This window comes from Vigna umbellata, chromosome 3, assembly GCF_029865625.1.
Source record: "Vigna umbellata cultivar VRB3 chromosome 3, Vumbellata_1.0, whole genome shotgun sequence".
In the NCBI taxonomy this organism is placed as follows: domain Eukaryota; kingdom Viridiplantae; phylum Streptophyta; class Magnoliopsida; order Fabales; family Fabaceae; genus Vigna; species Vigna umbellata.
Genome location: NC_142167.1, coordinates 46696652 through 46719533, shown reverse-complemented (window position 1 = coordinate 46719533; position 22882 = coordinate 46696652). Strand labels below are relative to the sequence as shown.

Here is a 22882-nt window from a genome sequence, read left to right as displayed (position 1 = left end):
AAGAAAAATGTTTCCTACTATTTTTTCTACGAATTTTGTTTGATAGATAAATACTTGCTTCATGAATAATAAGTAGAATTAAAAATTCACAAGAAATTCTTACAAAGTTTTGTAAATATATTTTGTCCATTTGAAAAACATTCTCAAGAAATTTTTTATAAGTTTTAAAAAATATATAATTACTCAGACCTAATATTGTTATTTTCATCTTTACATATGTTTATCCTATTTTAGATTCTCTCTATATATTGATATATTTTATATTTTACATTTTAATTAAATAAATGATTTCTTACTTTAATGAATATGACAGATTTAAGATTATATTGGATTATAATGAAAAATAAATAAGACATACAAATTTAAAATTAATTTGTTTTCCATGCTTGGTTGTAACCGTGTACGATAAATAATGAAAACATGTAAGTTATGTCAATTAGAAAGGAAAATAGCAGTATTAGAAATCAGTGAACTCTAGAATTGCAAAATAGATTGAAAAAAAGTTGGAATGTATGAATTAATTAATATACTGTGCTGAATAATTATTTTAAAAATAAATGAATTTATTTTCATAACTGCCACCTTGGGCATCTTTTTGAAAGAGCCTCTTCAACTCCATTGCATCTATGTATCAATCAAAGATTGAAGGCTTCATGCAACAATTTTTTATTTATAATTTAAAATTTTAATGATAAAATATTCAATTTTTATTTATAAAGTATACTTTTACTTTTAGATATTTGATTGTATGTTATAACAATAATAAGTTTTTTAAATGACTTAGTAAATTAAAAATATTTTAATAATATAAAAAAAGTAGTAGATACTTATGTGCCTAATTTAAAAGTTTGAATAACATAACTCCTCTAATACTGAAAGAACCGAATATATGTGATTTATTTGTGTGCTTGATAAGACGAATCGAGCAAGTATTTGTAGTCTTTATAGCTGTGGACTTGTCATGTAGTTGTTCCCTCACTTTTTCTTTCTGCTTTTTGGCTATCTTCCTTTTCCATGTGCTTTTGCATATACTTTCTATTCAAGACCTAAAGGTACAATCATCACCCCTTTATTTGCCACAACCAGATCAACCACTAATCATTTTTTCTGAACATCGTGTTTCATCCTTCCCGTTGCTTTTGCTCTTTCAATTCTCAGTAATTTTTTCTTTTACATTTTATTACTCACATCACTTCTCAAGAACACTGTAACAAAATTTCTTAGCTGCCTTTTTTTAACTTTTCTCTACTAATTTTCATATTTTTCAAATTTTACTCTTATTTAAAATTACCCATTGTCGTTTTCATTTTCTGAAGATACCAACACTGTAGACGCATTGGCAGAGATGATAGACCCACATTTCTTTCTGCAACACTTCAAAACAGTAAAAGGTAAATCGACAACCTTATTTATACACTTGGCCACATCACACTTTTTAAGATTAATCAAGAAACCAAAAAGATCAATCATTGATTGACATCGACCAACAAAGAAAATAAGAAACAATTACACAATTACTAATTATTTCTTAAAAATTAATTATTCTATTATAATAGTACATGTAGAATTATTTTATAAAATATATATATTTTTTAAAATTGATGATGGTTAAATAAGCATCAAAAGACAAAGGCAGGCACATGAAGAGAAAGAAAGGACAAAAAGGCACTGTTTCCCTTTTGCTGAGTTCTAAAAGTCCACACAACCAAAACCACCAACGCCATTACTCTGCTTCTTCTCCTTTTCCCGTACGAACAGAGGCTGCTCACGGAGACGAAGTCCAAGAGGAAGACCCAAGCCCTCGTCGCAATGGCTAAAGAGAAACAACAGCAGCAAGAAGAAGACTATCACAAGATGTTGCGTTCGTATTTAGGGCTCAGCTTCTCCATGTTTCTGGCCACGCTGGCAAACAACTCGGTACCGGCGCTTCAGGGGAAGGTGCGCATGCTGTCGCTGCGGGCGGTGGAGGCGGCGGAGGAGCTGCGCCAGATGAAGTCGCGGCGGCAGGAGGACTCGAAGGCGAACGCTCGAGTGGTGGAGATCTTCGCGTCGCACCGGAACGCGTGGCAGGCGGAGGAGAAGCGCCTGTTGCAGCAGATCGAGGCGGCGGCGGAGGAGATCGCGCGCCTTAGGGGGCGCGTGGCAGAGCTGGAGGATTGCGTGGCGCGTGCGGAGAAGGAGGTGGGGGAGCGGGACGAGATGATTGGGTTCATGTCGCGGAGGATAGAGGAGGAGGGGTTGGGTGGGGGGGAGCACTACGGTAAGAAGAGTGGGGAGTGGTTTCAGAAGGAGGTGGAGGAGGAGGAATTGGTGGGGTCCACTAGGAGTTTGGAAGAGGAGGTTGAGGTTATCTATGAACAGCATAGTCAACATTTTGGGAACAATGGCTTTGATTCTGAGTTTATGGCCTCTGCTTCCAAGTTCTGGGCTGAGAAAGCCTCGCTTTGGCAGGTTTGTGGATTTCTTTTTAGTGTGGTTGACTTTGATTACCCTTTTTTCGCTGAAATTTGAGATAAGAGTGTTTGGATTGGCTTATTTTGATTAAATATTTGCTTCTTCTTGTCTTACTTTTCGGTAAAGGTTCTTAATCAACACATGCATAAGACAATTGGAAGTTTACAAAAACAAAGGAAAATGGCGCTTGCAATTTTAATTTAGTTAGTTTTGGATTAAATATGTTTATAGTCGTTTCAATCATGTCCGTATTCGCTTTCTGAAAAGCAAACTTTGTTTAGTCTCTCTTAATTATAAAATTGTTATATGTGGTCCTGTCATTCACAAGAAATTGTCACTATTTAATATCTCATCTCCTCTATGAAAACTAAGAATTACTCACCACCCATTTTTACACACTAGAGAGACGATGATATTAATAAAAATATTTGAGGTATTAAAAGTAATCAGAAACTCATTTATAAAGGACAGAAGAGATATTTAATTCAATTTTTTTCCTAAAGTGGTAGATAATTAATACTTTTTCATGGTTAAAAAGTGGTCTACGGCAAAAAGTTGAGCTCTTTTACAAGGACGATGACCTGGTTTAGGATTCTGGTCGGCATGTTTCCGGTTCTAACCTTGTGGACTGTTCATTTACCTCCACTTTTTACTCGACTTTTAAGGTTATAGTTTTAGGAGGGTACGGCATAAATTTTGCTTTAGACATGGCTTTTCTATGAGGAAAACGAAATGGGATATGTAATGGCAACTTGGGGTCCTAGAAGCCTTCTTTTTCCCTTTGGAGTTTAGATGTAGTTGGTTAGGTTTCATAATGGTTCACCATGGTGGAGCCATGGACCATCCAATTGTTATTTGTCTACTTCTGTCCTTTGCTGGTAGCAATCTGTCCCCTATTGCATGTTATGTTGCTCTGTGTGCCTGGTCCACTTTACTTTCAGCAGGCAGTAGTCACCATTCTTATCCGGTGCTGAAATATAGGGCCTTTATTCTCTAGGTTGTTTATTGTCTGTGCTGGGGACATGGTTGCTAATTGCTTAAGCCTCTGATATCGCTGTTGGTTGGTGGTTCGTGCATGATTTTTATTATTGTTTGCATACCCCAAACAAACCATAGTCTGCATTGATTGCAACAGTTGGTTGGGTTGAGGCACACCATAGTTTGTAATCGACAAATTCTAAACTCACCCTTAGTATGCATTGATTGACATGGAAAAGTTCTTGCTCTGCCCTTTGCTGCTGGTATCAGGGTCTCACGATCTTTTACTCTTTGCTGCTGCAAACAGCAGTTGGGAAGCACATGCTTTCTTCTTCGAGAGTGGTTGACTGAACGAAGGAAACATAGGACAGACTAAGGATATATTTAGAGCACCCACTAGGGACAAATGAGTTTCTTGATTTATTAGGTCAGACTTCGGGTAGAATTGGGTTTGAAAGAATTTTAGAAAATGATGTTTTGAAATTGAGTTTAGGAATAAATGATTTTTTTTAGATGATAAAGTGAAATTTCCTTTGAAGTGTAAACATAGATTTGTTTTATGGGTTCTACACCCAGAATAAATTCTACTAAAAGAATAGCTAAGAATTTCCACTTCTCTTAATATTAATTCTATTCACCATAGATTTGGTTTCGAAAACGTGAAAAAGAAAACACACATCCCAAATTAACGTATTATGATTTTTCTCGTGTTTCTAATCTTGTTAATGATTGGTGTTCTAGGGATTTTCTGCATTCTGTTTTATCTTTTACCCGTTGAATCTTGTAGAACACATGAGTTTGAAGTTGTTTTATATTTATATTTTGTCAAAACCGGACTGAATCCTGTCAAAACCAGACTGAATCGTGTCAAAACCAGACTGAATCCGTCCGGTATCCAGTTCATTAGAACCACAAAACCCATTTTCAATTGAACCGGTTGCGGTAAAAAACTGGCTTAAAACTGATTCTAAACAGGTCTACATTTTTTTCTAAAATATTTTTTTAAATATTATTTTGTTTTTTTCCCCTAAAACAACAATTGTAAAGTATTTATCATTTTCTTTTCAAGTAACTTGTTATTTTCGAAAAACATTATTATGTATGTTGAACCTTGAATATAAATATTATGTTATATTTGATTTATATGCATGTTTTGAATGTTAAATGCTTATAAAATGTTAGTTTTAGTTTTAGTATTATTAAGTTATGATATTATATTTATTGTTATTTTATATATTATTTAATTATTTTGTATTATTTTATTAATGCTGGTGATCAATAAACCTTCCAGTGGTGCCTTAACCAATTCAATGACCTGTCTCAAAACCTAGATATTTATTTATTGGCTCATGTTTCTATTAATTAAAATTTCCCATCAAGATTGTTTGGTTTTTTGTTTCTAAAAGATCATGTTGTAGAGTATTATCAACCAAAAACAAATCAGATGAAATGGTCTAGGCAAACTTGGTATTTATTAAAATCCATTGATCAGTGATCACCCATTAACTCTTTGACATTTTGCAAATTAGTGATCCATCCAAACTCTAACCTTTGGATGGATCATCCTACTTAATATCTTAAAAGGCACTAGGGGAGGAGACTTTTGTTTCAAAAAAGTACCAATAAGTTGACTTCAAAATTTATTACACCTGAAATAAAAATCATTATGTTGGTTTTTCTCGAACTACTCGTCCACGAACTTCTCTTTCAATTTCTGACCTATAAATGTCTACTTTTCCAGGATGTCCAGTACGAATCCCTTGAATCAATGTATAATACAAAGCATTTTGTTGCAAGGTAAATAATTGATAGTCTAAATGCAGATAACTTCTGAAGCATTTGGAATCATATCCAACTAAACGATTTTATTTTTTCACCAGAAGGGAGTCTCCCTGGAAGGTAGATGGTGATTCTGCTGGAGTTTCCTCTAAACTTAAATTACTTGAGCAAGATTTATTAAATCTAGAGAAGAATGGTAAAAATGATCCTTCCAAGGCGTCGTCTTTGATTAAGAAGCAGGCAAAAAGATATCAAGGGCTTTCAGAAAAAATAGATGATTTGTGCCGAAGAATAGTAAGTAACTCATGTTTTATTGCTTCTTTTGTTTTAGGTTTTTCTATGTTGCAAATTGTAATTAATCTAAAAGTTGGAATCACAATAATCCTTTTCCCTTTTTGCTTAAAATACTTAATACCTCTAATTATTGTAAAGGCATTACTACGTGTATATTTTGAAATCTGTTTTTTATGTCAGCTGATATGTAAAATGTATGGTGTCAACTGCCTATCAAATAAACTTCAGCGGTACATCCTCTTAGTTGGTATATGTCCTTTACAACTCTATTGAGAAGAATAAATTATGGTGATGCTCTGAAAATAAATTGTCTGGTATCATTGGTCCCAAGTCGATATATATATATATATATATATATATATATATATATATATATATATATATATATATATATATATATATATATATATATATAGAAGGTGAGACTTTCTGAGGGGTGGTGCAAGCATTGATGGTTATGTCGCTATCAACTGCTTCATCCAGGAAGTGAAAATTAAAGCTTCTATTACTTATTGTGCTGTGCAAGCATGATGCACAACGTTATGAATCGGGGAATGAAAGAGACACCAAAAATCTTATGTTAGTACTTCTGTTTGTAGTGTGGATGTTAGTCTGTTTTTGAAGAAAGTGAACTTTAAAGTTTACCTTATGGGCGGAGGCACCACCTACTAATGTATTTTCTTCCAAAACAACAGACCCCTTGCTAGCCTGCTTCTGCTGACATAATCTTATTGCTTCATTTAGTTAAAGTTGGACCATTTTCCTGTCACGTAACACCGATTGCAATTTTGGGCCTGACATCTTTATTATCTGAACAGGCTAATGATCCCTGCGAGCCTTCCCTCAGTTCAGAATTCCGAACCCAAACTCAAACAGAGTTTTTATTGGAAGCATTTCGGCTTCAACAGGGGGTATCTGAAACTGGACAGAACCTAATGGCATTGCAAACTGAAATTGGGAAGAACAATTACAGGGAGGAGTTGAGAAACGAAACCACACTAACCACAAGACGGTCTTTGGACTCTATGAGGAACAACTTCAAAGATATCCAGCGAAATCTGGAGATATGGTTGGCCAGAATTATTGGCGATCTTGAGGGGATTCTTTCAAGGGAAGGGGCATCTCGTGTAAGAGAATATTATATTTCTAGATATCCCTTTGTGCAATAGAATCTGAGAGACTGGTAGCAGTAGGAAGCCTCGCCTCTCAAGCTAACAAGTTATCTCTTGTGGGTATGTATATTTTTTCAATTCATAGAAGTGGTAGTTGGATATCCCTGTGAAATGAAATCATACCACTGCTGCTTATGTTGCCATCCATCTTAAATGCATTTTGTCCATTTGCTCATCGAACCACTCAGTTGTCAAAGCAAAAAAGAAAGACAAGAATAACGGTTAAGATGCATTATGTCACTAAACATAAAAGAAATACATACATTTTTAGTGGCTAAAATAAATATGGAAGAAAAGGATATCACCCTAATATATACTCATTTTATGCTGTTTTTGTTTGTTTCTTTGTTTGTGTTCATTCACTTTATGCTTTCCGTAGCCATCACATTTCTTCACATCCTTATCAGTCATGATCAAATAAAGAAAGAGACAGAAACATGAATCAGAAGTCATGCATTAAACAATGGCAAATCTCTTGCATTCACCGTCAAATTAATTGACATATGATGACTCCGTGGTTTTCGGCCGGCCACCTTCACCACCTCTTAACGCTCAACACAGACAAGTCCAACCATTTTTCCTCACTCTGCAATAACTTGTTATCCATGGACGACGACCATGGCCATCGCTTTCTTAACAACTTCGTGATTCTCCTCCTTGCAATGGGTTTATTAGCTTTCTTCTTATCTTTGTGCCATCTCATAGCCATTTGCTTCTGGTACCAACGCATCACTCGCCAAAACCCAACGCCGACAGCGACGGCCTCCTCGGCGGTGCAGATGATTCCTACACACACGTACCACAGGAACACAGTTGATGGTGGTGTGGTTTCCGGCGACGGCAATGAAGGTGGGACGTGTGTGGTGTGCTTGGGTGAGTTTGAGGAGGGTGAGGAGCTGAGGACGTTGCCTGAGTGTTTGCACTGTTTCCACGTGGCATGCATTGACACGTGGCTGTGTTCGCATTCGAGTTGCCCCGTTTGCCGGAGCATTGCCACGCCGTCTCTGGATCATGATTTGAACGATGCGCATGAGCACCGCATACATATGACGCAGTTTTCCATTGTACAAAATAGCTTTGTGTTACTAGGGTGAGGCCGTGTTCACTTTTATCATTTCAATTAAATTATATTTTCATTTCTTCTCATTTTTAACAACATATTTGCTATGGTTTAATAACTTATACTTACTTTCTTTATACTTTTAACTTTTAACAACAGTACATACATTTTTCTTGTTTTATCTAAAAACATCCTACTAGTTAAAATTTAAATAAAACTTAAAGTTTGAAAATTTAAAAAGTAGAAAATCTTTTATAAGAGAATTATTAATAAAATTAAAAAAACATTGTTTACTAAAGAAAAAGAGATTTAAATGTCTATTTAAAAATTATAGAGTACATATGCCCTTTTATGACTGGGGATATAAGTTTCATTTCTTGAGAAAAATATATTTTCCATCTGATATCGTAAATATGTCATCTTTTAAAGTGTATATCGAATTTGTTGCAAATAAATTAGTAAGATTGTCTTCCAGAGACTATATTAATATTATTATTACTGTAATTATAATTATATTATTATTGTTATTGTTATCTTCCCATTCTCATCTTGAATGAGGTGGAGAAAATAAATCATCAAAAACATCGAGCAAATTGCACAAGTGTTTGTTATAAATTTGCCAACTAAGTGTACATATCTTTTAACTTTGATGAATAAAAAAATCATCAGAATAATCCAAAATCCACTATTGACAACTGATGTAGAGGAACCAAAATTGGAATGCTACAACATTCAAACCTCTTAACGTCTATTCAGCATTTAAAGCTTGGTTGATTTTATTTTGCAAATTTAAGACCATTAAAGTTTGCTAGCAAAACTAACATTAATGCAAACCTTATTATGTTCTTATCTTTTGTTATTATTGATTATGATTGAATGTATCTCCCTATAAAACTTTTGATAAATTAGTCAAGTTGGAAGTAAGAATAACAAAAAAAAAAACAAAAAAATCAATGGTAATATAACATTCCTCGACTATTCATTCGGATTCGATTTGGTATAAAGGTTATTATTCTTAATTTTAAATAAATTAATACCAATGCTAATTACAAAAAAATATTATTATGTTATTAAATGTTTCGACATTAAATTTGTTAAACTAATATCATTAAAATATTTATATTCGAGATATTGTATAAATTTTTTTTATCGATAATTTTTTTTAAAGAGAGAAGATCTCCTTACAAAAATTCTAAAACTTAAATCAATAAAAGTTTAGAAAATAAAAATGATTATGAAATGTATCCTTTAACAATATTAATTATATTTATAAGATTAGATAAACCGTAAACATATATTCTTATAAAAATAATACATAACTAAATTAATAAATAATAAAACCATCAAAATTTGTAGATTAAACTGCTATTTAGTATACCTATTATATCATGTAAGAACAATCATCATATGCTTCATTTTAATTTAAAATACATTAACGCGCTTCATTTTTTCTATTACGGATCCATCGATAATAGTCAAATGAGTTTGGTCAACGTAATTCTAAAATTATAATTTTAAGAAATTAAAAATAGTATTGCTTTACTATAATATTTACATATATTAGAATTTAAAATCAAAACATAATATTAAAAAATTAAAGTTAATTTTATTTACGTGATTTAAATTCTTTTAAAAAAATATTTCTTAATTTAAATTATTCTTTTAAAAATAAATAATCACTCATTGATTTAACATCATAAGATTGAACCGTACCAATCTTTTTATCCATTTAGAATATGACTAGCAACAACTTTTTTTCATTCGGTTAATTAAAGTGAACCGAATTACCTTATCTGAACTTTTAACTATAACATGTAAGCATTTAATATGGTAGAGTTTTGCTAATTAGCATGTCAAAATAACTTTATAGGTATTGATCAATTTTCGTAGCATAACAGCTGCAATAAGTAGCATGTGATCTCAAGAGATTTTAGACATAGTATATTTAAAACATGTCAAACCCAATATATTATAGGAGCTCAAACCTAACTAGTTGTCAATTCCTAGTCCTTTGATAAAATCATAAACCAAATTCATAAGAATTTTGAAAATTGTAAATACCTAAACGTACTTTTATGTATCAACTACTTTGGTGTCTTTATTTAAGAGATATAATCCACCACGTGGATGCAGAATAGATCTATGAAGAATTCATGTGCATTCAAGATCCTCACTGTACTCATAAGTGCCTAACTTCGCCAACTACCTTTGCTGTTCCATTTAAACAATACTGATCTAAAACTAGCAAAACGACAACTTAAGCAACAAGGCTTACCTCGATTTCTCAGAAATAATGAAAAAAAGAAAAAGATTTCCATTTTGGGACATATGAGATGGAAGGAAAAAATGAGTATATGCAGAATGGATGGTAGTTGCATTTCAGATAGCTTTCATGTCTGGTATGTAGAGAGGGGAGGGAAAATGATGAAACTGAATTTTGTATATTACATCAAAATTCAGAAATTTATCTAATCTCATCTAGACATAACAAACAGTGTTACTAGATTCTGAAATATCAAAGTTGAAAATGGAATTGCTCTTTGTCTGGTGAAAAACTCTTTGGAATCTCAACTTTATATATTTACAAGCAAGATTTCGTAAAATGGTCTTAGATTGTATACTCTCGCCACTGGGTAGTGAAAAAGACAAGCCAACCTTTGAAAACTTGTTCTAGAGAATCGCAGTTACCGAATCAAATAGTTCATATTTCAAAATATTTATTACTTGTTATTATAAATACACACATAATGTCGATGATCAATTTCTTCATCAACTTTATCTAAGTGACTTCGTCCATGAGATGAGAAACAACCATATACTTGATATCCTTAAAATTCCATATTTCTGAAGAAATCATTGCACGGCATGGTGGTATACCAAGCATAACATTATCATCCTCAATAACGCTGATTAGAAATTCCTAGGCACTGTTTCGAAGTGAGAACAAGGATAAAACAAATTCAGATTCACCAAAGAGAGGAGAGGGAGAATGGGAGATCAATAAACAGAAGTCAAAAGTAGAAGTAGTTTTAACTTCTAATCATATTAAATTGAGGTCCATTCCATTTGCCTGAGAGCATTTTCAATCAGTGAATAGGTGATACAGATATGAACTCAAAGCAACATGTCCAAATCATTAGGAATAAAAAGATTATAACAACCATAAAAGCTTCAAACACTGCAGTTGTTTATTTCCAAACAGTTGGGAAGTTGTAGCACAGAATCATAATGCAAGACATGACAATGTTGTCAAGCAGGCAAGCCAGCTTCTTCCAGCAGCTGTTTCACCTTAGTGATGTAATCATTCATTGCTTCGTCCTTGGATTTCCCTGCAAAAAATGGTTTGACGCTCTGAGAAAACATAAAGTACTAGCAAGAAACATAAATTGATCAACCTTGCTTTTATCTACTACCTTCAACAGCCTTCCATGCATCCCATTTAGCTCTGTCCTTCATGTTGAACATTCCAGGACGGGCTGTAAAATCAGATCGAAAATCCATGAGCAAGGACAATCCTTATGTATTTAGAAAAGAGGGGCGAATCCTATTGATAAAGAGGATTCAAAAGTTATTTGTTAAATAAACATCACTCACCAGTGTTAACAGGTCCAACAGTGGCCTGCTTGTACAATCCATAAATGATAAGCAAGTTTTCATTTGTTTGATTTGCTGGCAATGTTTTTGCTTTGGTAGCATACAGCTCAAAGTCCTCCTGCATAACCATATTCAAATGAGTGTGTGATGCTTCAAGTGTCAATATTTTTATGAGCCAATGTCAAGAAGCATACAAGTGTAAAACTAGTTCAAAACTGAGAACATACTCACAAAATATATTCTGATAGCAACTACAGTACATTAACAACAATCCATGTTCATTATAAAGTATTGATTTAACATACCTGCCTGGGGATTTGGGATGCATATTTGATGAATTTAATTTCAAAGTGAGTGAATAATAGGCTGATTACAGTATTTGAACAACTGTACTCTTTTCAAAATCTAGTCAAATAGTTGCAACAAGCATTGCTTTACTAATAGAACCAGTATTGAAACATAATTTCCCATTACAAAATTACTATTGCCGATTCACAAAAAGAACAATCAATCCCCCTAAAAACTTAACCAGTATCTTCAAGCCTACAGCAATACAAACTACAGATCAAAAGGTTTCTGCTACAAACAATCAAGCAACCAAAGCTAAAAGCGGCGTGATGCAAGTGCAGTACATAGAGTAATTACAATTATCCAGTACTTTCTTTTACTCAAAAGAAAAACATCGTCCTACAAAAAAAAAACACTCACTACACCAAGTTCCAACATCCTCTGAGGCCACGAAAAAATACCCCATAGAATTTCGTTCAATTCGAGACAACTCTACAAAATACCCACCAACCAAAACAAGCAAAAAAGAAATGTTTTGCCAAGACACTTAGCACCTCATAAGAAATTAAACAGTGACATCGATCTGGAAAACCAACAGAAGAAGAGATATTTGCTAGCACAGAAACCCTCTCAGGAAAAAAAAAACTAAATAACGAAGCACAAGGCATGAACAAGATTGAATGCTATGTGTAATATTCACAACAATTATGTATGCCAAAGGAGGCATATAATGATTGATGAAAAACAAAGGTTGAAACAGAGGGAAGAATCTCATAGAATTGAAGAGACACACCTTCAAACCCATGAGTGTTTTGGTTGGGAGACAGAGAGAGAAAGATTGATCGGGTTGTTTGATGTTTGTTAGATTGTAGATGGCGATGGCGGTGTTGGGCGTTACGTTCGAAGCGTACTTATAGTTGCAGAGATTGGGGGGATGGGTGGGTCAGGGAATAATTTCACAACGCGCGTCGACGTAACGCAACGATATTCCCATATCCATTGAAAAGGTTGAAAATTGAAAATTAAAAAATTCTAGAAAAATAAGTTTTTCAGAATAAAATTATTTCGTTGTTTTTTTTTAAATTTTCATCTGATGAAACAAATTTATTCTTAAAATCTTGATTTTTTTAGAAGAATTTTTAATTATTTAATCATCTTACTTAGTCTTTGTAATATATCAATTACAGTAGAAAAGAGTCTCAAAAAAACAATTAATTTCAATTTATATAAAAAGACAGAAGAATTAACTTGTAAATAACAAATTTATTTAGAAACTCAAGTTCAATATACTTCCATTTGAAGAACTTAGTTGCTTTTCTTTGTATATTTCAATTTTGCTTTGCCACAAAAGAGTTATATTTTGGATGATAACGGTAGGAGAAATTCATTTCTTTTAATAGAAAATATATTAGTATACTACATTAAGACATATTTTAGATTAATTATGTACTTTGTCAGTTTTTAAAAAAACAAATAGTAAATGTAAAATTAACAAACTCTATAAACATGTATTAATATACACTAACTTGTTTAAATATTAATCAGTTACTTGTAAATGTATTTTAAAATAAATCATCGTTACTTGTAAATGTATTTTAAAATAAATCATCGTTACTGTAACATTCATATTATATAAAATTATATAATATAATAGAATATTTAAAAAAAAACTTGCTGATAAAATCTTATGGTTACCGTCATGACTATAATTTAAAATTTCAAACACAAAAGAATATTTCAAAAATACACAAAACGCCTATGAATCCTAACTAAACAAAGCAGCAGTGTCATCTTCCTCCAAGGCCTGTTTCAGAAGCACTTCACCTATCTCTGTTCACATTCAAATAGATGATCATTACAAAAAGGACACCACACACAAGCAGACACAAACAACCAGAAGGGTAAGCTAGATATACAAAAATCATGTTATAACAATCACACACAACAACAAGTTTAATTCCAAGTTACTCGATCACATAACATAACTTGTTACACTTTAAAACTTGACTCGTCCGAACTTAGAATGGTTGTCGAGCTATGGCGGGTCATGCACTCGTGGTGGCTTCTACTGCTTTGCAAAGCCATTGTCAATGGGTTTCACCCTATCACACTCACGAGGTTAGTCTGTACCACGCCTTGGAGCATACTGGAAGCCTCCAAGACTAAGACCTCCTGATACTCCTCACGACATAGATTGATCCTCTCTAAGTGAGAAGAAAGACTATTGGAGCTTCAGGATAACCCCCAAGAGTGAGCTTCCATGCAATCATTCTAAACATACCAAGGGCGCCACCATGGATCCTCTCCTTGAGAATCATGGAATTACGTCCACTAAACCACACTTTTGCTTTAAACCATATACATCACTCTTATATTCATACACTTTTACTTTAACCATATACATCAATCACACTTTATATCTCAAACAACATTGTATTAAAACCAAACCAAGATAAAGAACTAAAAACACATGCCACTCTGATGATTCGCTCAACGCACCTGATTCGCAAGGCGAGACAGGAGTTGCTTGCACAACGACACCTCTAGTTATGCGAATTAACTCGCAGAATGTTCCAGACTTCAAACCTCTCGCATAGCGCACTCAGGTCGCTATGCGAGAGCCTAGAGAGAGACTACCACTCCCAAAGACTCGCTATGCGCCCAAACTCGCCTTTCGAATTAAAATAATAGCAGTTCCAGACCATCACCAGTCACATAGCGACAGGGTTCGCTATGCGAATCACCAAACAAGGAGCAGCACCCTCCAGTCATTCGCACAGCGCACCAGCTCACACATCGAATGACTCAAACAAAGAGCACCCTCTGCAGGGACTCGCTATGCGAGACCATTCGCATAGTGAGTTGCATAATCTGCAGAACGCAAATTCTGTAGAATTATGCAACTCACACACCCTTTACCATTTCTAGTCATTTTCCCCAACTTCTAACAACCTTAATTCGTATTTTATACTTAATTAAACTTATCTAGATGATCCCAACCCTCCTTAATACCAATCTAGAGTGATTAAAACTCAAATTTAACTCTAAAACACCAATTTCCACAACTTAGGGACCCAAGTCCAATTCTACTACTATGAACCTGTTTTTGACCATTTTAATGACTCAAACAAGTCACAAATAACCTCCCTATACTGACCCAACATGCTACAAGAGCCCTAGACTCCTAACTCTCAATTTCCTTATCTCACTTCCTCCAAAGTAACTTGAAACACTCCAAAAACTCTAAATTTTCTATCTAACCAGTTATAGCAGATTCTACACTTCAATTACTTCCAATTTGATCAATTATAACAATTCAAACTCATCCAAATCAATTCCAGACATCACAACACAATTTCATACATTTCAGTTTCAGCACATACCAAACCATATGCTTAAGACCTAAAATACCACTCCAAAACAACACACCAAGTTAAATTTTAGCATGCATGCATATCATACCACAAATTTAATGAAGTATTTTAACTCCTCTTACCTCAAAGTTGAACTGCCCAGCTCACAAAGACTCCTCAACAGTACCTTGAGTGGTGAAAAACCTAAACAACACCCTACAAATCACCACTGGGTGATCAAGAACAGCTCTTAGAGCTAGAGTTTGACAGAAAAGTAGAGAAAACATTTCTAGTTACATGCAACTAGCAGAACCGCATGTTCTAGGTTCCAAAAACAGCGAAGAAAACGGGAAGAACTACTTACCGGTCAGAATGAAAAAATTGATCGGTCAAATACGGAGCACTCTACGTTGCGGATACTTGGACACCACCTGATCGGAAATCAAATGGCTCAAAGAGGAGGAATGGTAGAGAGAAGATAGAGAGAATCTGAAAAACTGAATTTTAGAAAGAGATAGAAGGATTTGGTTAATGAACCAGATGTTCTGAAAATTATATTTATACTGACTAATCTAGTTCGTTAACTTAATACACCTATCAGCTTTCTAATTTTAATCCTCACAATTACGCTTTGTCAACATATTACCTTTCCGTTACTAGTTATATTTTAACCATAATAACTTTATTTATGATATTATTATTTATAGATTTAAAAATATTTATATATTACTTTCTTATTAATTAAAATTGTACAATTTTACAAACTAATTACATATATATACATATAAAAGTACTTTTTAAATGTTTAACTAATCTGAGGTGTTTTCTAACAAGATGCTGGCAACTTCTTCATATATCTATGTATATATCAACATGCATTTCATAGAGTGATAAAATTATCTATTTGTTTTTATTTTTATTTCTTCATTTTTTTCTTCTTGGAGTTTGTATTTTTGTCACGTAGTTATTTTTGTTTTCTTTTTTTTAAATGGGTTGCAGCCCGCCTATTTGGGCCTCAAGCCCATTTGTCCCTTAGTTTATTAATAAAAAGGCTAGGCACATAGATGTTGCAGTTCATAAAGTAACTCTTTTTTTTAATTCTAAAAGATAAATAATAATGCATAACACATTATAGTTATAATATAATAATATATATCATTATAACATGAGAATAAACAATAAATATATAGATAAATTTTGCAACGCTTTAATTTACGATTTGGAAATAACTCATGCGAAAATTTAATTTTTTAAAATGCGAAAATAAAACCTTTTTTTTAAGTTGCCCATATATTATAAATTAAAATTTACAATTTGCAAATAACTTCTTAATTCATTTCATAGTTTTCTTATGTTACTATATCACTTCTAAACCACAATAAATTATTATTTTTAAAAATTGTGTTTTAAAACAATAGTATTTAGCAAGTATTGAAGAAGAAATATATTTCAAATGAAAAAAATACATATATGAGAAGGAAAATTCCAACAAGTATGTGATACATTGTGATATTAACTTAGCTTTTCCAAAGTTTATATACCCAAATTTGAACTAATTGTAGACTGGAAACTAGATTTACGCCAAAATTTCTCAAACTAACAGTGAAAGAAGAAAGATATTTAGTAATATGTTTAATAAACAAAAGAATTAAAAAACATAAAATTAGTTAAAAAATATAATAATTGTATATCCAATCAATTAAAAATATATAATGAAACTCAATTAAAAATACATAAATTTACGACAAATTTGAAACTTAATTAAGTTGTGAATATTTTTCTAACATTAAATAGATAAATAATATAAAATCTTCATTTACCTATAATAATATCTTTGTACTGTTTATTATTTTACAATGGAGGTAATTAAGATGTTATAAAACACATATTTTGTAGTAATCAATTCTACATTATGTTTGTTCCCACGCTTTCGAAAAGTAGTTATATGAGAAATAGGAACATTTATGTGAAAAAAATAAAGGGAATTTATTCGACTAATAATTTCTAATATTTTTTAAAAATTATCTATTACGTAAAATTCATTATAAAATCTCAAATAATTAAATAAGGACCATAAATTAGACATTTCAAGCAAAATAATGTAATTGGCTTAAAATACTAAAATAATATAATTCAAACTACTAAAATTAAAAACACAATAATACTTTACACTAGTCTATGTTCCATGCTTGTCTCCACTCAAAGACGTGGTAATAATTAATTGAGATAAAATCTAAATGATTAAAGGGGAAAGTGGGAATATAGCTTTGATTATTAGCAATATAGGAACAATTGTTAGTTGACGACATTAACTAAAAGTACCATGTTCATGTCAAGAACACAAGCTATGACTTTTATGTCATTATTTTAAGTCACGTATTCATTAATATTTTATACAAAGATCTTTTCAGAGTACTGCTTATAAGAAATTAGAAAAAGAAAGATTTCAATTGTTAGAATATATATTTTCCTATAATTTTTGAAGTATTTTTATAAAATTTTAAATATAAATAGTTAAAAGCTTTTAGTTATGTTGTGATTAACTAATACAGATATGATATGATATAATGCATTGAAATATATTATATTTATATATTATTGATGAATTTGTAGTATATATTATATTCTTATAATTGTGAAGTGCTGATAAGTGTGATAATTACTTGTTTTTTATATTTGTTGAAATCTTTGATTTGTCTTTATATAGTGTATTTCTGTGTTATTTCATATAAAGGATGAAACATTTCTTGTAATATAAATGTAACTATCATTTTTTTAATTATTTTGTATAAAAGTTGAAGACCAAAATAGGAAAATTTTTAGGATGGATTCACTCAGCCATCATATAACTCACATAACAAGAAAATGAAATTCTCGTCCAACTAGTCACAACCTTTGCCTAATGACACAATTATTTACTCAGGCTAGAAAACTACTCTCACAACAAGTATGGGTAGTTTGTTCTAACACAAAAGCAACATCTCGCTTAACAAAGTGTTATGCTCGTCCAATGAGAAATAGTTTTTTAAAACTAGTTAAAAAGTCAATTTGTGGATGAAAAAAAGAGAAAATTTTTGAGTAAAACACAGCTAGAGATAGAGAGAAGGGCAAAGACACATCCATAGCTCAAGAATCTCAATCATCTTCATTCGTTCCATTCTTTTGGATCCATTTTTGGGTAAAAGGTTTAGAAGTTGCTAAACTCTCTATTTTTTGGGGTTGGACTAATGTATCTAAACCCTATGTAAATTTTTCACATACAATATAAATCATTTCTCTTATATTCTTCATTTACTTTTTATGCGCATGATTGGTTATCTATCTTATTTTATGATATTTAAACTTTACACGAATCATACCTACATAGATTTTTCAGGTTTGATCTCTAACAATCATGTTAGATTTATCACAAAAACTTATTGAGTAGTAGTATATCAAAAGAAATGAGCAATCTATAAAAGTTGGATTCATTGTTTTATATTTGATAATCATCACTCAGATATCATTCGTGATAACTTTTGAAACTGCATAATATTAAGTCTGATTCAAAATGCATCGAGTGATATTGTTAAGATTAATCATCATACATCTGATGTATTGTTAGCTCTAGAGCTTTGTTTGTCAAAGTTTTATCCTTAAAAACTATCTAAGAAGATGAAAGAAGAAGAAATATTTAAAGACTTTGACTCTTAAATAATATAGGACTATTGAATATGGGAGAAACACATATCATACTTTTTGTGGCATGAGTCAAAGGACTTGAACAGTTAAACCTCTCAAGAAACCAATTATCTGGATCAATTCCTAATGTTCTGGAGACTATTTCTTGATAGAAGACTTCAATGTGTCATTTAACATGTTGGATGGTGAGGTGCCAACTGACGGTGTCTTCCGAAATGCATGTGGGGTAGTGATTTCTGGAAATAATGGCCTTTGTGGAGGTATTTCAGAACTACATCTACCATCATGCCCTGTCAAAGGTAAGAAACTTGTTAAACAGAAGTTCATGTTGATGATAGTGTCAGTGATGGTTAGTGCGGTTGTTGTTTTTCTCATGCCAGTTATTCTTACAGTCTATTGGATGAGGAAAAAGACTATAAAAACATCATTGGATTCACCAACAATTAACCTGCTATCTAAAGTTTCTTGCCAAAGCTTATACAATGGAACTGATGGGTTCTCTGTTACAAATTTGATATGGTGTTGGATTTCTAGTTCTGTCTATATATAAAGGAACTCTAGAGTTAGATGATAAAGTTGTTGCCATAAAGGTTCTAAAACTAAAACACAAGGGATCTCACAAGAGTTTCCTTGTTGAATGCAGTTCACTGAGAAGTATTAGACATAGAAATCCGGTTCAGAAATACAAGTATTATATCCCTTCATAAATCTTCTTTGAAAGACCGATCACATTTTCATTCAGTTCTCAATACATAATTACCCGGAAATTTCCCTTCAAAATTAATAATATTTCCTCCTTAAAAATTAAGAATTAGGAACAAAATAAAGTTTTTACTTTTGTAAATTATTAATATTACAAACTTAAGTCGATTTCACCAAACTAAATTATATAATGAAATTTATACTTACATATATTACAAAATTATTTTATTTTTAGTATATACGAGTCTTCTAACTATCTTTAAAAATAGCTACTTCTTCATAAAAACATCGCGAATACTTAAAAATAGTTTTTTTACAGCATCTTTGAACAGTTAATTAAACACATCCTTATTATTTGTCAATGGCTTAGGTCATTGTCAGATTTTGTTTGTCATCTTGATACGTTTCTCAGTTTCAAAACTACAAATTAATTCAATTCATTGAAAAATATAAACTGTATTCAAAATATAAAAATATTTAAGCGGTACATCAAAAAGGATAACAAATGTTAATCTCACGAGTCCATATTTATATTGTAAGATGCCTCCACTTTTAGGCCTTATTCACTTGAGGGATTTGAGAGAGAGTAATTGAAGGGATTTGAGAGGATTTGAAAATAAATTTTTTTGTTGTTTATTTGAGTCAATTTGGAAGTGAATGAGAATGAATTTGGTCCACAACAGTGAACAAGGCCTTAAGGAGATAAAAGGATATTTTATATTTCTATTCTATTATTCCACACCGTTACAACTGTTCTAAAATATATAGTACATAAATAATTTAGGGCATAAAATATTAATGCCGCTAAAGGCTAAACAATTGAAAACATGTATAAAGGATATTCTCACCATGAGGTTATTATATCTTAAGAAAAACGAAAGAGCGATCAACAAGACTACGATTGACCATAAGATTAATAGATCTTGCTAATGACCAGTTTACTATAGACGGAATTAAAAATTGCTAAATATCATTTAAAGATTTTTTTTATGCATCCTAATATAAATGTCTTTCCAATTCTTAAGTTCCCCGAACAGCAATTAGAAACATTCTCAACAAAAATAAATACTGCCCGATAATCCAGACAATAAAAGGTTTATAGGTAAACCAACAAAATAAAAATAGGTGAAACTGAACATGTTCTTAATAAAACTATTCTCGAGCAAAAATTGTCTTGCAACAACTATCATATGAAAGGACTACAAACTTAGGACTTACAAAAAGATCATCACTTTTTGTCTTCCTTCTCTGCCTCAGCAGCCTTCTTCAGTCTGGCACCGTAATGGCGCTTGTTTGTGCGCTCAAGTCTTAGCTTGTAATAAGCTTTGAATGCCTTCATGTCATCCGTGACCTTCACAAGTTCAACAGCCGGCTTCTCCCTAGCAATAGGTAAGTATGAACCCTGTACTTGTGTAGCATTTGCAAGTTCCTCAGAAGTAGAATCGCCAGCCTGCAAAACATTAACAGAATGCGAAGGGGAAAACACTTTTTTTATATCCTTGGCAGAAATGATGACATCAAACATGAAGGAAATGCCCACACAATCAAAAAAGATAATTCAACATTTGTACTACCTTGACCTTGCGTGCCCTTCTTGGGAAGACAACCAATTTGGCCTTGTATGTTTTCAGCCTCTGCACATTTGCTTGCAGACTTTCCAAAGAACGGTTCTTACGGCGGTGGTCAACAGAAATTCCAATTGTTGGAGCAAGCTTTTTGGGAATACCAGCAGCCTATTACATATAGAAAATACCTTACATCAAGAGACATACTTAAAAAAGCAGAAGTCATCGTTTTTTACACACTTATATTTTATAAATAAAGGCTTAACAAAACTTTAAGATAATTTTATCTTGTATCAACTTCGAGCTAACAAAAGGAAAAATTGAAATAAAAATCCCGAGGAATAACCATACCCCCAGAAACTTTGTTCTAATAACATAACTCGGTAAAATTTGTTCATGGTTCAGTATGCAAAAAAGTAAACGAGTAACAAATTTCAATTTGAAGTCGAAAAATAATTACAAACAGTGGATATTAATCAATGAATAGGAGATATAAGTTTTACCTTCAGCTCTTCAAGAGAAAATCCTCTGCCGGCTCTAACTTTCATATTGTATTTCAAAGTTTGACCATGTACAATAGGTCTAAGGGGTCCTGCAGTGGGTCTGGGGAAAATCTTCACAGCTTTCTTCTGACGAGCTGAACAATGCAACGGTATCAAATTGTTAGAATATTATTGCAAGCAACAATTATTAAAGCCAGATAGAAGTTCGAAAAAGCAGAAGGAAGTATGCCAATTACCCAATCGTCTTCTAGTCTTCCGTGCTGGCTGATTAAACCATGTCTTCACATAGTTTTGCCAATGCTTGCGGAAGTGTCCGCTGGGGATGACATTGTTATGCTTAACCATAGCTTACCTTACCTATAAAAGCCATCAACAACCATAAACAAATTTGTTTGATCAAAGGGTGAACATAGTAGATAAATCACAAACCACAATCATTATACGAATATAGATAAAGTTCATAAGAAATATAGTGTTAAAAAAATAAAAATAAGTATGATGCAGAAACTAAAAGGGAATTCATCTATAATAGACCATCATCCTTTCATATGTTAACAAAATTTCAAAATAATTTTGTTCAAGAAACAGTAATTGAACATATAAGATGGAAAGTATTCTTTGGCGATAGTTTCTTCTATAAAACATGGGATAGTCGTGCTACCTGAGTACAAGCGCTGTTCTCATACAACATTTTTTAGAGAGTGAGATTAGCCACAAAACTCAAGAGGCTAATCTTACTCGACGTACATACATATATCTTGGTACAATCATAATCAAACAGAGCAGAAAAAAAAATCAGAGTCATAGTCATAAAAAATACAACAATAGCTCAAGAATATAAATCAAAACCAAAATCCAGAGATCTCGAACATCAGAAACTATGATAGCTCAACGGCTAATTCAATCCCAAACACTACACGAATCCATAAAAGACTAAACGAAAACGAGAGAACGTCTAATTTTCAGAAGCAAACAATGCCAAAGAACGTAACAGAGAAATGAAGCTCTAACGAGAGAAATGCAGTTGGCTAAAGAGTTACCTGAGGCTCCTTCACGCACGGAAACTGCTATCGCGGAATGACGAAGACGGAGGCAGAATTAGGGTTTGAGTTGTTTTTAAAGTAGTCTATGACACACAACACCTAGGTTTTATTACTTTTTGGGCCCGTTAATGTTTATGGATCAATAAAGATTGGGCTTCAGAATTATTAACCCCCCACAATGCAGTCTCTACAAACCCAATAAAAAAACATAGCATGTTGTTTAGCGATCTATATTGTCATCGTTATAATTTAGTAAATATATAATTATTCCTATATTATTTCTGTGTTTAGATTTCTTCGGTTTTTACATTTATGTTAAAATAAATATTGAGATCTTAAATAAAAATGAAGATATAAATCTTTTCAAATACATATTATCAATTTTTTATTTGTTTTATAACTTTTAAATTTTTTTA

At 32.3% G+C, this 22882-nt stretch overlaps 4 protein-coding genes across 5 annotated transcripts; 2 read left to right on the top strand and 2 right to left on the bottom strand.

Annotated features, from left to right (window-relative positions):
- The first annotated feature begins 1514 nt into the window (after positions 1–1514).
- On the top strand, positions 1515–6818 carry LOC124829688 (Ribonuclease P protein subunit P38-like protein). Of its 2 annotated transcripts, none has more exons than XM_088110672.1 (4): positions 1515–2451; positions 5174–5229; positions 5316–5505; positions 6324–6818. In XM_088110672.1, exons 1-4 carry the CDS (start codon positions 1810–1812, stop codon positions 6672–6674), a joined length of 1239 nt encoding a protein of 412 aa, XP_087966798.1. In that variant the 5' UTR covers positions 1515–1809; the 3' UTR covers positions 6675–6818. The 2 variants fall into 2 exon arrangements, with proteins under 2 accessions (XP_087966798.1, XP_087966797.1); XM_088110671.1 differs by having other exon boundaries at positions 1520–2451; positions 5313–5505.
- Positions 6819–7180: 362 nt separating this feature from the next.
- Positions 7181–7837, top strand: LOC148202726 (putative E3 ubiquitin-protein ligase ATL45). The gene has a single exon (XM_088110673.1). It carries the CDS (start codon positions 7181–7183, stop codon positions 7769–7771), a length of 591 nt encoding a protein of 196 aa, XP_087966799.1. The 3' UTR covers positions 7772–7837.
- Positions 7838–10748: 2911 nt separating this feature from the next.
- ACBP6 (acyl-CoA-binding protein 6) lies at positions 10749–12573 on the bottom strand. The gene is made up of 4 exons (XM_088108346.1): positions 12413–12573; positions 11332–11449; positions 11151–11213; positions 10749–11066 (listed from the first exon to the last, which is right to left on the bottom strand). The coding sequence occupies exons 1-4, from the start codon at positions 12422–12424 to the stop codon at positions 10987–10989; spliced, it is 273 nt and encodes a 90-aa protein (XP_087964472.1). The 5' UTR covers positions 12425–12573; the 3' UTR covers positions 10749–10986.
- A 7822-nt stretch (positions 12574–20395) lies between these two features.
- Positions 20396–22612, bottom strand: LOC148202724 (large ribosomal subunit protein eL13z). The gene is made up of 5 exons (XM_088110678.1): positions 22464–22612; positions 21660–21780; positions 21424–21557; positions 20930–21088; positions 20396–20805 (listed from the first exon to the last, which is right to left on the bottom strand). The coding sequence occupies exons 2-5, from the start codon at positions 21766–21768 to the stop codon at positions 20584–20586; spliced, it is 624 nt and encodes a 207-aa protein (XP_087966804.1). The 5' UTR covers positions 21769–21780; positions 22464–22612; the 3' UTR covers positions 20396–20583.
- Between the last annotated feature and the right edge of the window lie 270 nt (positions 22613–22882).